This window comes from Coregonus clupeaformis, chromosome 34, assembly GCF_020615455.1.
Source record: "Coregonus clupeaformis isolate EN_2021a chromosome 34, ASM2061545v1, whole genome shotgun sequence".
NCBI classification, from domain to species: Eukaryota; Metazoa; Chordata; class Actinopteri; order Salmoniformes; family Salmonidae; genus Coregonus; species Coregonus clupeaformis.
Window position 1 is genome coordinate 4,420,922 of NC_059225.1, and position 16,811 is coordinate 4,437,732.

The window sequence follows — 16,811 nt, forward strand, 5'->3', positions numbered from 1 at the left end:
TCTCTCAGTTGTTTGCACATGAATTAAACTTCAGAACAACTGTACACAGGCTACACTACACACCTACTCAGGTGCAGACAGTGCAATAGGCTATTCTGCATGCTGCAGGTAGTTAACTAGGCTAGGCTTTTCATTCTGTCAGTTGTGCGTTCTTTTGATTGGGGAAATAAACATCTAAATTGGTCATCAATGCAAACAGGATGTTGTCGTGCTGGTGCTCCTGTTGCAATTCGACGTGTTCCTGTGAACCGATAAGATCCTGGAGTCGTAGGGAAACAGCCGGAGACGTGAGTCATTTGGTTCAGGAAGAGGACCAACTCGGAATTGTCGCGGACCGAATCAGGATGAACCAGGATATTGCACTTTTGAGAGAACAGTACAACTGCACTAAAGAGAAACAAAAGCGCCAGACCCCGGTGGTTTTATTCAGACAAGGTAGGCATCGCTTTCGATGAGTGCTTTGCGTGCATGGTATGCACACAAGCAGTTTTGTTCAAAGTTTTGTCTGGCGTTTCTCCGCTAGCAACAGGTTGTTGTTACATTGTCGCCGATATTGTGAGTCCTTGGTTATTTGTTGCAACAAAGCATCTATAATGGATTTATATCATGTGAATTTCAGTAGTTTTGACCGCATTAGTCTTGGCTACTTTTGTTTGTTAGTACAAAAGCTTTTCCTGATAGTCTGCTTTGAGCAAGAAAAATGGCAGTTAGGCTATAGGTAGCCAGTAGACCTGACCTGCTTGCTTGCTTACAGCTGCGCTAGGGTCGGACAGACGTCCTGTGTAGACACCTGTGGAGCCCCTGTATGATATGAAAACATACCTAAATCCAGGGATGATAAATGCCTTGTACTTTAAATTGTCCCATTCAAATAAAATTTTCTTTGTCACATGCGCCAATGGAATAAAACAGGTGTATACTTTACCATGAAATGCTTACTTATGAGCCCTTTCCCAACAATGCAGACTTAAAAAGTAAGAACATTTGCACATTGAAAATAGTAACACAATACATAACAATAACGAGGCTATATACAAGGAGTACCAGCGCAAGTCAATGTGCAAGGGTACAAATTAGTTGAGGTAATATGTACAGGAAGTCTATCCAAACCTAGTGCAGCTGTAAGCAAGCGGGTTGGATCTGCTGCATAGGCTATAGGCTTCTGGAAATGTGTGTGTGGTCATTTGAACATGAGCTATATTTTTGTTACAATAGCATGACTGCATCAGTAAGCACTTTTATTTTTTGCTGGAAGGTTAATTGCAAATGTCTGTACACCTGTCTGTACTTTTCCATTCTATTTCCTGACAGTATCAGCTGATGATGCAGCAGAGATCAGTGGGAAAGCCCTGGTCAATGTGGTTCTGGTCAACCAGGAGATGAAGAGCACACCTGAGAGGAAGAGGTCGGTGTCAGAGGCTGAGATTGATTTTGTTGGGGACCTTGAGAGAACCCCATGGCACACACACTTGGGAATCCACCGACGGACCAACGGTATCATAGCACCTCATCCAAACCCCACAATCACCGGCAGCAATTCTTCGAGTTTGACTTCGCTATCTGAGGACTGTCCTGAGACGTCCAGTGACAAAGTCTTGGGGGATTCTACTTCTATCCATTCTGAAGAGTTGAGTACCAGTAACAGCATTTCAGGCTCCCGGAAGTTCTCAGCCCCAGCCGTTTTGTCCAGACAACTGAGTTTTGGGGGCCAGCGGCCGCCTCTGCTCTCCTTCAGCCCCCTTCACCACTACCCCTTCCCCCAGAGAAAAGGGCCCAAGAAGTCAGAGGCTGCCAGGAGACTTGGGATGTACTCATCATTCTGATAAGAGAGAGAGTCTGCAATAGTGTAATAGATAATGTGTTCTATGTTTCTGCATTAAAACCAATCTTGTTGAGTTGCTATAAGGACATTTGCTATACACCCATTTAAATGTAAATAATGTAATGTAAGTTGCTGTGCCTTACCCTGTATTGGACCCATATGTTAACGTTTGAGTTTCATCTCATTGGAGCCTAAATGTGTTTGATTTGAGAAGGGAATATATTTTCCCCAGTGAGTCTGCAAGACTATGTGCCACTGAACAAATATGAGGTGAAAATGACTGATTATTCTCTGGTGTGCATAGCCTATTATTGTCATACAGTAAGCTGAATCCCAGCAATCCAGATGGAATGTGCAGACAGTGTGATTCATTGATTTAAATATCTATGTACAGTAGGCTACTTCTAGATGCATATTGAATATTAAAAAATCCCATCAAAACTGTTTGAGTAATTTTAAAAGGTACCATGCTTCTGCAATTCTGTGTTGTCATTTGTGTCAGTCTGTCTCAAGGCAGTGGTGTGCTTTTGCACCAAACAATTGGATAAAGGTTGTGTGCACAATTTATTCTCCGTTGTTGAAGAGCCTACTGAATATTTGAGTACAAAACTTTCGAACTAACACTCGCACTTGACTTTTTTCTCTACTTACTAGCTCTGACTTTGCTGATAGCTACTTTGAGGAAAAATGTACTTCCTGTGATATGAGGTTGCCACACCTAGCTATCTTAATATGAATACACTAACTGTAAGTTGCTCTGGATGGATAAGTAACTAAAATGGAAATAATTAAATTGTACATTGTCAATACAAGGATTGAAGGATTGCAATTTTGGGCTGAAACAATGCACAAGATTAGGCCTAGAGACAATGCAGCACTTTGTATTTACAGCATTCATCCCATTTACATGACATTTGATTCATTTAGCAGACACTTCTCCAGAGCGACTTACAATTACTGCATTCATCTTAAGATAGCTGGGTGAGACAACCGCATATCACAGTCATAGCATGTACATTTTCCCTCAAAGTAATTATCAGGAAAATCGAGTTAGCGGGAACTTTTTTTCATCCCAGGGAAATGTAAAACAGAGCATTTACAAACATTAAGGGGAATAACAGGTGGAATGAAATACAACCAAAAACGTAAATGGGTAACCTACATATTTTAAATCATTGGACAACCTACATATTTCAAATCATTGGACATACTTGTGGTGGAGTACTTTCTAGAAGCCCTGTGCCTTGCGACCGAATACGGAGCGATGACAAATTGGACCTCGTGATTTACCGTAGTACGGAAGTGAAAGAGAAGAACAACAACATCAAAAATCTCGTTTCAACACGTTCCTCACAAAATAATAGGGCGACAAGGTTAACACATTCAACGTGACTGAATCATTAATTTGGTAAATCTTGAAAGGAGCCTGAAACAACGAATGTATCGTATTTAACCTGCGTGATAGCTAGCTAGTCGTAACTAAAAGGGGCAGCGTCGCAGTTGTTGTTGTAGTCTGCGACTGCGTAGTTAGAGCAATAATTTTGGCTCTACCTACTGTCGCTTGTTAGTTTTACTCATCTATTTTACATTTTAGTTATTTAGCAGACGCTCTTATCGAGAGCGACTTACAATAGTGAATACATACATTTTCGTACTTTTTCATCCTGCGGAATTCCCCCATTGTTTGCGGGCTGGCTGTTCACTTTCACATTCCTACCAAATTTTTCCACAGTTTTGAGAATGGCAGAGATGCATATTCAGGCAAAGCTGGTAAATCTTTTAAAAGAAGATCAGATTCAGCTCTGGAACCCACCGTACTCCACAGAAGACAACCAGGCAGGACAGCAACATCTGCAGGTAATGTTAGCTAGGTAGTTATAGCATTCTAAATGTGTTGAAGTTCGACATTCAGCTGGTTGGTCTGTCACCGGACTTTGAGTCACATTTGTGTGATCGTTTTTAACTATGCCTGTGTGTCTGTCTTTGTCACTGTTGTCATTACAGGAGCTTGCAGTGAACTATGCACCCATTGTGTGCTTCTCGGTGTCTGAAGTGGCGAGTGCCTTGGAGAGCATCCGATCCCAAGCAGTAAAGCGAGGAATGAGAAACAAGACCTACAGAGAGACATGTGTGGCCACGTTGGAACTCCTTCTGCCTAAAGACGGGAAAAAGGTTTGTGTGTGTGTTTGAGGGGTGGGAGTGTTTGTCCTGACACGCCCTACAGAAAATAAACATAATTCCAGATTTTTACCCGATTGCTTTAGGATGTCAAGAAGAAGAACTATTTGGAGACTAAACTGGATGTCCTTCTACAAGATATTATGGCTAGGTAAGTGAAAATGTCCATCACAATGTCAATCTTTTATAATGTTATCTGTTGGTGAAGTGATGTACAGTCTCAGATTATGCCTATTATGTATATCAAGGTCATAGCTATACAGTGCTACTTTCTTCCTACATTTGAATAGGATTGCTGAACAATATGGACTCAAATACATCAAGTTAATTTTGAATGGGAAGACACTGACTCCTGGTAAGTCCCATTTAGGCCTAGGTGCCACAACTCCCCTCGAATCAATGCATATAAACTCTCATTATGTTTGGTCATTTCAACTTTGCATGTAAAAGCTCTGACGAAGGCCTTGAGTCCGATACGTAAAGCTCAATAAAGAGCAGTGAAACTATCAAGAGCAGTGTGCAGGTTTCTTATTTTTTCTCTCAATTTTGCATGCATTGAAACGGTTCCTCTTCACAGAGAAGCGTCTGGATGAACAGGACGTGAAGAACAACAGTAAGATTATGGTTCTGCGGGTGAGTGAGCCGGAGAGAAAGAAACAGATGGTGGAGGAGGAGAAGAAGAAGAGAACCCAGGACCAGAGTGTCCAGAGAACCCAGAAGGGCTTCCAGATCCTCTCAGAGAGAGGTTAGTTAGACACAATCACAACGTTATCACATGGTTGTTCTGTGGCTTAGTTGTCATTTTAGGCTTCCGGATCCTCTCTGTAAGATCCTCATACAGCGTTTAACCTTGATCGCAACGCTACGGGAGTGTTATTTTATGGATGTTCTGTGGTTTGGTTGTCATTTCAGATGGCACCGATGACCCAGCCACGACACCATTCCTAGAGATTGCTGATCAGAAGGGGAACCCTCTGAAAATACCTCACAGTGAGAAAAAGGTAGTCTAGACAAAGGTCTCATGAACATATGATCAATATTATATTCATAACTGTCATGGTAAACAGTATGAGTGGACATCAAGCTCTCACAACTCATGGCTTGAATGGCAAATATGATTCTTGCCATGCGGTCTGTGCGAATTTGACCTCCACTGATTGTGACTCCGCACCACACAAACTCTGACTAGTTCTAATGCTGTGTAATTGTTGTCCTCAGGCTCTGATTCTAGCCATGGGGTTCCATGAGAAAGGGCGCGCTCTGATGAAGAGGAAACAGTACGACGCTGCTCTGTGCCACCTGCTGCAAGCTGACGACCAGTTTGGGTAAAACACCTTCAGCTACAATCACAGAAATCCTTTGTCGAAGCAGATATTGGTCAAAACACACATTTAACTTTCGGTTAAAACCGTCAACGCCCAAAGAAAAAAAAGATTGTCATGTTCGATCAGTTTAAGGCGTTATCATTTGATTTGACTTTGAATGTGCACTACTTCTACTACACGTTCTGTTCCACCTCTAATACCATTGTAAAGTTCCTCCGATCCATTAGATTTTCTTAAGACCGATATAAGATGTATATTTGTGTGTGTGTGTATACAGTAAGTGTGGCTCCATGCTCCTGAGCACGGTGGACAACTATGCAGTACTGCAGCTGGACATCGTGTGGTGCTACAGAGCCCTGGAGGCGCTCTCCTGCCTAGACGACGGCAAGCAGAGGCTGCAGAGGGCCGAGGACTGCTTCCTCAAGTGCTACGGAGAGCAGCAGCAGAGGCTGATGCAGATCAAGGTGATGAACCACAAACGCTGGTCTATGGCTCTGTTAACAAATTACCCCTAACCCCGAACCCACTAGGCACCTATGTTGATCTGAATTTCATAGTCGTTGTAATATAGTAAATTGATTTAATTAATTTTGCTTTCAGGGAAACACAGGACGAGAGGAGGTGCTGTTCCTCAGGCTGTACCTCCTACAGAGCTTACTGGCGTACCTGGATGGTAACGAACACCAGGCCACACAGAAGCTAATGCGGGTACAGTACATCATTAAAGCCCTGCTTCCAGATTGTCTTGTCTCCAGACATTAACAACAACATTTCTATAAGCAGGGAGGCACCTCACTGTAAAATAATGTCATATAACTGATTCTACCTCTTACCTCTGCTGTGTTGTATGTAGGTGGAGGACCTGTATGGGCGTCTGTGTCTGGACCCAGGGAAGATGACAGGGCTGATGGGTCTGGGTTTCTCTGAGCAGGAGGCCCGTCTGGGCCTGAGGGCCTGCCATGGCAACGTAGACGAGGCCGCGCTGCACATCACCCACAGGAGACAGGTGGGTCCCCCCATAGCAATAGGGGCCAGCGCTCATAGTGGGGGGATAAAAGGGCCAGCGCTCATAGTGGGGGGGCAGCAGCAATCATAGTGGGGGAAAAAAGGGGCCAGCGCTCATAGTGGGTAAAAAGGGGGCCAGCACTCACTTGATATAGTTGCAGTTGATAGGAAACATTTCTTTTATAGCACCTAAGTTATCAGGGCTGTTATAATCATAGAAATAAAATTACTAGAACTATTCAAGTCAGTGTCCCATGATGGGTGGAGCGGTGGCCATAATGAGTGTAATTCTATGGTTTTGTCTGTCCCTGTCAGGAGAGGGAGGAGATGAAACAGATTGAGAGGGAGAGGAGGAGGAGGCGTATGGAGGGCCTGGCCACCCTCCGAGAGCTGGGTTACTCCAAGAGAGACGCTGCCCGGGCCCTCCATCAGGCAGACGGAGACATGGACAGAGCCTATGGGGTGAAAGACCGTCGCGCTACTGCAAAAACACTAATTGTTTCTCAATACGCCATGAAGGAGGATATGCCAACCATCACAACATGTTACCTTAACCAGAGCCATGAAGCTACATTAGCTAGCAGAAGAGTGTAGGAGCTAGCTAGCATACTTTGCTAATATGTATTTTTTTGTATTACTTTATCCTGGTTTGCTTGTTTCCCCTAGATTCTTCTAGAGTCCACCCAGGCGGAGTCTGCTGCTGTAACCAACCACGACACAGAGCTCCCCATAGATCAATCCAAGGTTGAGCAGGTAACAAGCCCCTACCTCTTTTGAGTGCTCGCTCACTCTCGCTCTCTCTTATGCTCTCACTTGTGCTCTCTCTCTTGTCACTATGTCTATATTAAAGGTATGTTCCTCAGTGGTGTATGGTACCTTATCCTTCCCTCTCCATAGCTGTTATACCTGGGCTTTGAGCTGGAGGCTGCCGAGGCTGCTCTGAGGCTGACGGGGGGAGACGTGCAGGGGGCCACCCAGCTGCTGCTGGACAACCAGGGGGTCCTGCCCCCCGAGCTGCTCTCCCCCTCTCCCCCCTCCTCACTGTCCGAGGAGCCCAGCACCTCCTCAGAGTCCGCAGGTAGGACTCACATGAACACAAGTACGTACACAGAGAAGCATGCAGATGGACAGACGGATCCACACTCTCATTACTGCGTTAATACAACAATACAGGTCTTGTTGAATAAAAAAAAACAATCTGTTTTATTGTCACAAACACTGGCTAGTGTTCCACTGTTGAGAGGTCTATGTGAGAAAGGCATTCAATATGCTGCTGATACTTAAGGCACCATAATGCCTTTTATAACCAAATCCCCAAAGGAGAGCCCTAATGAACATGACACTTGTCATTTGTGTGTCCAGGCTCTGGGAGCCAAGGGGAGGACCCTATGGACGTGGACCTGGTGAATGAGGTGCTGGAGGACATCCCCCGACACGAAGAAGACTACCTGGACTTGACCCTGGAGGAGGAGAGCGAGGTCATAGCCCAGATGAAGTCCTACCTCCACAAGAACTGTGCCTCCTCCAGCTAAAGTGCCGTCCAGCCGGTGGCCATTTTGAAAGCACTTCCACCACGTCCTTTTACAAGGGTGTTTGATTTTACAAGGGTGTTTGATTTTGGTCCCCCCCCCCCCCAAGCAATACAACAACATTTGTATCTTCTGTTTTTCTTACTAAAGTGTTATTAATTCTGTTTTAAAAATGTGAAACAGGTTGGAAATAATTTGTAAGGAAATGAGCTGACGTGGATCAAAAAAAGGAAATAAGTCAATGTTAATTTGTTGATTGGTTTATGCTGTAGAGGGGATAGTGTTTTCCCCAGTCACACCACTTGGATTATTTGAAGGTTCATGTTTGAGATTTCAACCCAGTTTAGAATGTGAGGCTTATAATTGGATGGTTAAGGGATTTTTGGTTGCTTGTGTACAAGATGTTTCTCCAACTGACGTACATTTCTCTTCATGCTCTGTTCATATTCAAGATCCCTTTTTGAAGTAACTTAATCAAGCAAAATGAAGTTGGTACAATTTTTGTATTTATTGAAGTTGTGAATGCTGGAGATAAAAATTTTTTTTTAATGTAGTTTGATTGCCGATATGACAATACATGACCGCTCTTAGTGCCATATAGTTCAGGTTGCCTATAGTTTCAAAGTAATTTGCGTTTATTTTAAGAACCTGTTATTACATACAATAAATACTAATTTGCTTTATGTTGTTGATCATGTGTGATTAGTATGTATTTGTGCCTCATGATTCACAGTTGTGAATGAGTGATAGTATGAGTATTTATTTTTCTTCTGTCACTTTTCTTATGCCTGTGCTCTATACAGTATCGATCTACCTATCTACCAGTAGAGGCTGCTGAGGGGAACAGCTCATAATAACGACCACAACGGGGCAAATGGAATGGCATCAAGCGCATGAAAATCATGTTTGATATATTTGATACCATTCCACTGATTCAGCTCCAGTCATTACCACGAGCCCATCCTCCCCAATTAAGGTGCCACCAACGTCCTGTGCTATCTACCTATCTAATCATAACCTTTTTGGGGTACCTTACCCCAGATACGATTTGCTCTTCGAAGTACCCCCTCATGTGCAATCAATCGTTAGGCCTATATTCTTAATGAGTCTTCCCAAGTACCCCCTGTGGATAGGCGGGGTAACCCCAGGGGTCCTAGTACCCAGGTTGAAAACCACTGCTCTATACAGACCCTCATACACTCACTCGTATCTCACAGAAACATACCACGCCAAGTGTTCGATAAAAATACATTTGTGCGCTTTTTTTAAAATATGTTTTTATTTTTTTATTGTACATTTCTAGAGTGGTGAAAGTCCATGCCGGGTCTGGGGCGGGACAGGGGAAGAGGTTTAGAAGTAGTTGACCACTCTACGGATGGACTGGATGTTGGGGTTCTCGGCCTGCCACTCGTTGTGACTGCAGTAGTCTCCTCTCTCTACAATGTACATGCGGCCACGGAAGTTGGGCTCCTCATACATCACCCAGCTACAGAAGGAAACGGGTTAGAAATGAGCGCACACCTGCTCACTTCACACACTGTTAGAGCAGATGGAATAACAGGTAATGGTCTAAATATATCTACTGAGTACTGTGTAATTTAATATGATGTAATCTGGATATTAAGTAAACTATAGAAATGTATTGTGTGTTCGATAATAGCTATACTATGTCCATTCAATGAATACATTAATCAATTACATAGACTTATATCATCAAATCAACTACATATGTGGTTTGATGTTACATAAAGGGGTCTTGGCTTTTAAAAATAAATAGACTTCTTTCAAGGTGAGGAACCATCTAACATCAAGTGGTAAAATCTTGAACTTCCCCTTTAATATTCAACTCCCTCCTGGGAAAAAACCAGTTGGGACCACAGTTGTGAATAGTGGTATTAGTTATTTAGGAATTCAGCAGCGTCTACGCTTTTCCTGCTAGATTGTTGGCATATGTGTTCCAATTATGTTCCAACATAACATATGCTAAAAGGTTGGATATCTTGGCTCAACAAAAATAGATCCAAACGTTTAATCACTGTGAATGTATCTCAGTTTGTGTTTATCTCTGCGTTCACAGTTTGATATGTGTGTGTGATTGGCTAGAGGTGCGTTACTTACGCTCCATCTCCGTAGACCTTGATGGAGTTGATGCAGTTCTTGCTGAAGCCACGGCTCTGCAGGAAGGGGCAGTCGTCACAGATCTCCACACACTGGCCGGAGAAGTTACAGGCCTCGAACAGTTCCATTCTGTAGTGCTCACCGTGCTGCAAGACACAGGAGAAGAGAGGAGTTAACATGAGTCTGCATTTGGATTTCATACATGCTTTTCAATAGTCGAATATGGAATACTGCTATAATGAAGATGAGCGAGAAGAATCTAAAGTATCTTTGAGTTGAAGTAGAAAATGGTTCTATAACATCAATCTCATCATCCTCATTAGCACCCCCCTAACCCTTAACCCCGATCCCTTCAAACCTTAACCCCCTAACCCCTATCACTTCAATTCTGAACCCTTAACCCCTATCCCTTCAAGCCTTAACCCTTAACCCCATCTCTCACCATCTTGATGGGCTTGCAGGAGCCCATGTGGTCATTGTGGCTGTTCCAACGCTGGAACTCAGGGTATTCGCCGTGCTCCAGGATGTACTGCTGTCCCTTGAAGTCGGGGTGGTCGAAGCAGCAGAAGGCGCCGCTCTCCACGCGGATGGAGTTGACGCGGTTCATAAAGCCACGGTCCTGGAAGTTATCGCAGTCGCCCCTGACCTCCAGCTGCCTGCCGGTGAAGCATTTTCCCTCATAGAAGGTGATCTGTGTTGGGTGGGTGGAGAAGAGGAGGTTAACACCATAGTTCATTAGTTAGGGTGGGGAGGTTGAGGTAGGATGGCCTGGGATCCAACAGACCTGGGTTCAAATAATATTTAACATCATTATACTTTAACTGGGCTTGATTTAGCTTGCCTGTTGCAATGTAACCCATAGAAAAATCCCAAAAGCGCAAACCCCACCCAGCTGCCACTGCAGGCAGGCTAAAGCAAACGCTTAAAGTATGTGAACCGAAGTCCTGGTGGGATAGCCTTTGGATACAAACTCAATTGCTCCATTTCACTTTATTGTTCGCAAAGCCAAATGTAGTGAAACGGTCCAGAACGATTGAGTTTGGATCCCAGGCTAGGGGCTTGACGGACATGTGGATCAGATCAAATCAAATCAAATTGTATTTGCCACACGCGCCGAATACAACAGGTATAGACCTTACAGTGAAATGCTTACTTACAAGCCCTTAACCAACAATGCAGTTTTAAGAAAAAAAGTGTTAAGTAAAAAATAGATAAGTAAAAAATAATTAAAGAGCAGCAGTAAAATAAAATAACAGTAGGGAGGCTATATACAGGGGGGTACCGGTACAGAGTCAATGTGCGGGGGCACTGGTTAGTCAAGGTAATTGAGGTAATATGTACATGTGGGTAGAGTAAAAGTGACTATGCATAGATAATAATGCAAATAGTCTGGGTAGCCATGATGAGCTGTTCAGGAGTCTTATGGCTTGGGGGTAGAAGCTGTAGCGACACCTTGTCACTGGAGTGTAGGGGCTCTATTCAATCTGCATTGCGGAAGTTCAGCTTTACAGCGTGATTTAAATTTAAACGCAATGTTCCCGCTTTAGCGTAGACTGCATTCACGGTAAACGCTGCATGTCTGCTCAATCGGAAGTTACCTTTACATTTCTATTGCGGAATCTGTAACGCTGAAGCGAACAGAGCCCTAGGTGTGGATTTGTAAGTGTTGGCGTAGTACAGTCAGTTCAGTGGATAAATATATTTTGTCATGCAGTCTTGTATCCATACTGTATCTATGTGCTGAAGCCAACTATAGGTATTAATAGAAGACTAGAGTTGACTTTAGCAGCAGTATGGATACAAGACTATGGTATGTCTATTCCTATTGGCCAGCCACCAACTAATTATCCATACCTGCCACTGATAGTTTAAATCAAATATAAAATAAATAAAATGCTCCAAGGGCCTTGCTCTTTTAGATATAATATTTTATATATTTTAACTCCCTTGACAGATTTAACATTTCTACAAGCAAGACAAACTGAATGATGGCACTGATTAGAACAATCTCCAAATCTCACATTTTCACCAGGGATTGCCTTCAAATGTACAAACTCATTTTATCACACCTACACTACCTGTAAATGTGTACACTCCCAAACCTATATATTTATTGGCTGGAGTTCTCTCTAACCTTTACCTGGTAGTCCCATTGAGGTCCAAATACCTCATTTTCAAGGGAGACCTGGCCTGGCTGTCCAGTCAGTTATGTCCCAGTGGTAACCTACCTGATGCTGTGTGTATACAGGAAGACTCAGGTGCTGCTTACCTTTCCAGAATACTGCGACATTTTCCACTGGATACTGTCCAACCTGGCCCACAAGTAAAGTGTAACAGTAAAAAAGTTGGACACCCCAATATATACGTCCGGGCCCGTACCTGGCAGTATCGCGAGGCTTGCCACACAAAGGGTGCACAATGGGGGATTTAGGGCTTTTGCTGGGTGGGCACTTTCCCTTCAACTGTTGGCACTGCTGATTCTGGGCATTGGCTGCAGGGGGACTAAACAGGAGGACAACAAAGGGTTTTGCTTGGCCAGGGCTTTGTGCAGGCCGTTTTGCACATGCTACGCTTCTCTTATGCTCAAGTTGAATGTTGAATAGGGCCTGACATGCCCGCACAGTGAGAGAGACAGGGAGAAGTGTGTGTCGGCGTTTGCGTGCGTGTTAGAATGTGTGGTGGGAGGGTGGTTACCGTGGCAACCAGGTGATAGGCCCACAGGGAGAAGAGCGTGTGCAGAGCTACGACAAAGGCTCAGTATTCTCTTGCCCTCTCCACACAATACTACTAATATGACCTGCCATTGTTCAAACATACAGGGTGTCACAGCCTTATTTAGATGACCTCCGACCTCTGTGATCTGAAGTACTACAACTGGCAGTGACATTGTATGAGAAGTGTGGGGGACATTTTAATAGATTATCAAGAGAATGCCGCTTCAAATCATGTATGGATTTTAGGATTTGTAATTGTTTTATATGGCTGTTATGACAATAAAGCATTGGGCATATACATCTGGTGATAAAAAAGGTGATAACTGTTTATGTATATTAGAACTATCTCTGTACATTCAAGTGAGAGATATAGATTCATACTGACTCTTCAATGACATAAAATAATGTTTTTCAACTTTTAAAAAAAACATTGGCATATTGCAATATCTTGGAGAGCTTAAAGCCCTGTAAGAGACCAGAGAGAACGTAAATGGATCTCCTGACCTTCCAACAGTGCATTGTGGTATTGGATTACTACCCTTGAATGCTGATCGATCGCCTACATGACCATTAGAGGATGATAAGCCCCTTTAAGTGTCTCTACCTTTCTCTGGACATGCTGACTCTCCCTCTCTACTTCTCTCTCTCAGGCCAATAGGTTAAATACACTGCTCCAAAAAATAAAGGGAACACTTAAACAACACAATGTAACTCCAAGTCAATCACACTTCTGTGAAATCAAACTGTCCACTTAGGAAGCAACACTGATTGACAATAACTTTCACATGCTGTTGTGCAAATGGAATAGACAACAGATGGAAATTATAGGCAATTAGTAAGACACCCCCAATAAAGGACTAGTTTTGCAGGTGGTGACCACAGACCACTTCTCAGTTCCTATGCTTCCTGGCTGATATTTTGGTCACTTTTGAATGCTGGCGGTGCTTTCACTCTAGTGGTAGCATGAGCCGGAGTCTACAACCCCCCATGAAACAGACTCCATGAGGGTGGTATGAGGGCCCGACGTCCACAGGTGGGGGTTGTGCTTACAGCCCAACACCGTGCAGGACGTTTGGCATTTGCCAGAGAACACCAAGATTGGCAAATTCGCCACTGGCGCCCTGTGCTCTTCACAGATGAAAGCAGGTTCACACTGAGCACATGTAACAGAGTCTGGAGACGCCGTGGAGAACGTTCTGCTGCCTGCAACATCCTCCAGCATGACCGGTTTGGCGGTGGGTCAGTCATGGTGTGGGGTGGCATTTCTTTGGGGGGCCGCACAGCCCTCCATGTGCTCGCCAGAGGTAGCCTGACTGCCATTAGGTACCGAGATGAGATCCTCAGACCCCTTGTGAGACCATATGCTGGTGCGGTTGGCCTTGGGTTCCTCCTAATGCAAGACAATGCTAGACCTCATGTGGCTGGAGTGTGTCAGCAGTTCCTGCAAGAGGAAGGCATTGATGCTATGGACTGGCCCGCCCGTTCCCCAGACGTGAATCCAATTGAGCACATCTGGGACATCATGTCTCGCTCCATCCACCAACGCCACGTTGCACCACAGACTGTCCAGGAGGTGGCGGATGCTTTAGTCCAGGTCTGGGAGGAGATCCCTCAGGAGACCATCTGCCACCTCATCAGGAGCATGCCCAGGCGTTGTAGGGAGGTCATACAGGCACGTGGAGGCCACACACACTACTGAGCCTCATTTTGACTTGTTTTAAGGACATTACATCAAAGTTGGATCAGCTTGTAGTGTGGTTTTCCACTTTAATTTTGAGGGTGACTCCAAATCCAGCCCTCCATGGGTTGATAAGTTTGATTTCCATTGATACACTGAGCACATGTGACAGACTTGAAGACTGTGTGATTTTGTTGTCAGCACATTCAACTATGTAAAGAAAAAAGTATTTAATAAGATTATTTCATTCATTCAGATCTAGAATGTGTTATTTTAGTGATCCCTTTATTTTTTTGAGCAGTGTAGATCACCCTATTTTTATATAATTTAGCCCCTCTCAATCATAGCCTGGGTAGCAGGCCTGTAATGTCGGTCTCATTCACATTGACTAGGTATCCCCTTTCCCTCTTTAGTTGTCATTAATAGATGCCATGGAAACCAAGGGCACATCTCTATAAGTGGCTACCACTCATTGTCATCACATTTATTTGAACAGGGGACAATGTTCAACATAAACATACAGTACCAGTCAAAAGTTTGGACACACCTACTCATTCAAGGGTTTTTCTTATTTTTTTTTATAATAGTGAAGACAGAAAAACGACGAAATAACACACATGGAATCACGTAGTAACCAAAAAAGTGTTAAACAAATCAAATTATATTTGAGATTCTTCAAAGTAGTCACCCTTTGCCTTGATGACAGCGTTGCACACTCTTGGCATTCTCTCAACCAGCTTCATGGGGTAGACACCTGGAATGCATTTCAATTAACAGGTGTGCCTTCTTAAAAGTTAATTTGTGCAATTTCTTTCCTCCTTAATGCGTTTCATCCAATCAGTTGTGTTGTGACAAGGTAGGGGTGGTATACAGCCATATTATGGCAAGAACAGCTTAAATGACAGTCCATCATTACTTTAAGACATGAAGGTCAGTCAAAACGGAACATTTCAAGAACTTTGAAAGTTTCTTCAAGTGCAGTCGCAAAAATCATCAAGCACTATGATAAAATTGGCTCTCATGAGGACCGCCACAGGAAAGGAAGACCCAAAGTTACCCCTGCTGCAGAGGATAAGTTCATTAGAGTTACCAGCCTCAGAAATTGCAGCCCAAATAAATGCTTAACAGAGTTCAAGTAACAGACACATCTCAACATCAACTGTTCAGAGTAGACTGTGTGAATCAGGCCTTCATGGTCGAATTGCTGCAAAGAAACCACTACTAAAGGACACCAATAAGAAGACTTGTTTGGGCCAAGAAACACGAGCAATTGACATTAGACAGGTGGAAATCTGTCCTTTGGTCTGATGAGTCCAAATCTGACATCTCCGCATGTGTGGTTCCCACCATGAAGCATGCAGGAGGTGGTGTTGGGGTGCTTTGCTGGTGACACTGTCAGTGATTTATTTAGAATTCAAGGCACACTTAACCAGCATGGCTACCACAGCGTTCTGCAGCGATACGCCATCCCATCTGGTTTGCGCTTAGTGGAACTATCATTTGGTTTTCAACAGGACAATGACCCAAAACACACCTCCAGGCTGTGTAAGGGCTATTTGACCAAGGAGAGTGATGGAGTGCTGCATCAGATGACCTGGCCTCCACAATCACCCGACCTCAACCCAATTGAGATGGTTTGGGATGAGTTGGACCACAGAGTGAAGGAAAAGCAGCCAACAAGTGCTCAGCATATGTGGGAACTCCTTCAAGACTGTTGGAAAAGCATTCCTCATTAAGCTGGTTGAGAGAATGCCAAGAGTGTGCAACGCTGTCATCAAGGCAAAGGGTGGCTACTTTGAAGAATCTAAAATATATTTTGATTTGTTTAACACTTTTTTTGGTTACTACATGATTCCATATGTGTTATTTCATAGTTTTGATGTCTTCACTATTATTCTACAATGTTAAAAAACAAAGAAAATCCCTTGAATGAGTAGGTGTGTTCAAACTTTTGACTAGTAGTGTAAGTCTCAGTATACTGAGAAATGATGTGTTGCACCAGATTTAGCTAACAGCTCATTTGCATCTGCTGTCTCCTTTCTTCTGCACTGACGTGAAAAAGCTGGACAGGGGAAACAAAATCACAGAAGGCATCCGCCATACTGCTTTGACCTATCCTGTAGTTTTAAGATCAGTGCAGATGAAGGAGAGGAGACGGGGAGGAGATAACCGCTTTAGACTATAGAGACTCAGCCCCGGGAGGAAGCCACATTAGACTATTGAGATGCAGCCCCGGGAGGAAGCCACATTAGACTATTGAGATGCAGCCCCAGGAGGACGCCACATTAGACTAGAGATGCAGCCCCGGGAGGAAGCCACATTAGACTATTGAGATGCAGCCCCGGGAGGAAGCCACATTAGACTATTGAGATGCAGCCCCAGGAGAATTGGATAGGTATAACCAATCTGGTAGAATCTTCTCCATGCCCTCTAATAGGCTAG

The 16,811-nt window shown here is 43.8% G+C and overlaps 3 protein-coding genes across 5 annotated transcripts; 2 read left to right on the plus strand and 1 right to left on the minus strand.

Moving 5' to 3' along the window:
- Positions 1-239: 239 nt before the first annotated feature.
- LOC121549491 (uncharacterized protein C9orf152) lies at positions 240-2,411 on the plus strand. Its single transcript, XM_041861282.2, has 2 exons — positions 240-435; positions 1,312-2,411. The coding sequence occupies exons 1-2, from the start codon at positions 345-347 to the stop codon at positions 1,821-1,823; spliced, it is 603 nt and encodes a 200-aa protein (XP_041717216.1). The 5' UTR covers positions 240-344; the 3' UTR covers positions 1,824-2,411.
- A 714-nt stretch (positions 2,412-3,125) lies between these two features.
- Positions 3,126-8,542, plus strand: LOC121549655 (NEDD8 ultimate buster 1-like). Of its 3 annotated transcripts, XM_045210373.1 has the most exons (15): positions 3,126-3,230; positions 3,555-3,679; positions 3,827-3,994; positions 4,087-4,151; positions 4,291-4,355; positions 4,578-4,745; positions 4,913-5,001; positions 5,219-5,325; positions 5,603-5,789; positions 5,926-6,033; positions 6,179-6,331; positions 6,646-6,792; positions 6,997-7,083; positions 7,228-7,429; positions 7,693-8,542. In XM_045210373.1, the coding sequence occupies exons 2-15, from the start codon at positions 3,563-3,565 to the stop codon at positions 7,860-7,862; spliced, it is 1,833 nt and encodes a 610-aa protein (XP_045066308.1). In that variant the 5' UTR covers positions 3,126-3,230; positions 3,555-3,562; the 3' UTR covers positions 7,863-8,542. The 3 variants fall into 3 exon arrangements, with proteins under 3 accessions (XP_045066308.1, XP_041717378.2, XP_045066309.1); XM_041861444.2 differs by having other exon boundaries at positions 3,126-3,679; XM_045210374.1 differs by having other exon boundaries at positions 3,126-3,679; positions 7,228-7,408.
- Positions 8,543-9,118: 576 nt separating this feature from the next.
- Positions 9,119-12,352, minus strand: LOC121549656 (gamma-crystallin N-B). The gene is made up of 4 exons (XM_041861445.2): positions 12,247-12,352; positions 10,420-10,668; positions 9,978-10,123; positions 9,119-9,345 (listed from the first exon to the last, which is right to left on the minus strand). Exons 1-4 carry the CDS (start codon positions 12,265-12,267, stop codon positions 9,210-9,212), a joined length of 552 nt encoding a protein of 183 aa, XP_041717379.1. The 5' UTR covers positions 12,268-12,352; the 3' UTR covers positions 9,119-9,209.
- Between the last annotated feature and the right edge of the window lie 4,459 nt (positions 12,353-16,811).

Bases quoted from the DNA above. Each gene is read 5' to 3' on its own strand.
- LOC121549491 (XM_041861282.2), top strand. From the start codon at position 345: ATGAACCAGGATATTGCACTTTTGAGAGAACAGTACAACTGCACTAAA. The intron at 436-1,311 runs GTAGGCATCGCT...ATTTCCTGACAG, and splicing joins GGTGGTTTTATTCAGACAAG to TATCAGCTGATGATGCAGCA.
- LOC121549655 (XM_041861444.2), top strand. From the start codon at position 3,563: ATGGCAGAGATGCATATTCAGGCAAAGCTGGTAAATCTTTTAAAAGAA. The intron at 4,356-4,577 runs GTAAGTCCCATT...TCCTCTTCACAG, and splicing joins TGGGAAGACACTGACTCCTG to AGAAGCGTCTGGATGAACAG. The intron at 5,326-5,602 runs GTAAAACACCTT...GTGTGTATACAG, and splicing joins CAAGCTGACGACCAGTTTGG to TAAGTGTGGCTCCATGCTCC.
- LOC121549656 (XM_041861445.2), bottom strand. From the start codon at position 12,267: ATGTCGCAGTATTCTGGAAAG. The intron at 10,124-10,419 runs GTGAGAGATGGG...TGTGTCTTGCAG, and splicing joins CCTGCAAGCCCATCAAGATG to CACGGTGAGCACTACAGAAT. The intron at 9,346-9,977 runs GTAAGTAACGCA...TTCCTTCTGTAG, and splicing joins AAGGTCTACGGAGATGGAGC to CTGGGTGATGTATGAGGAGC.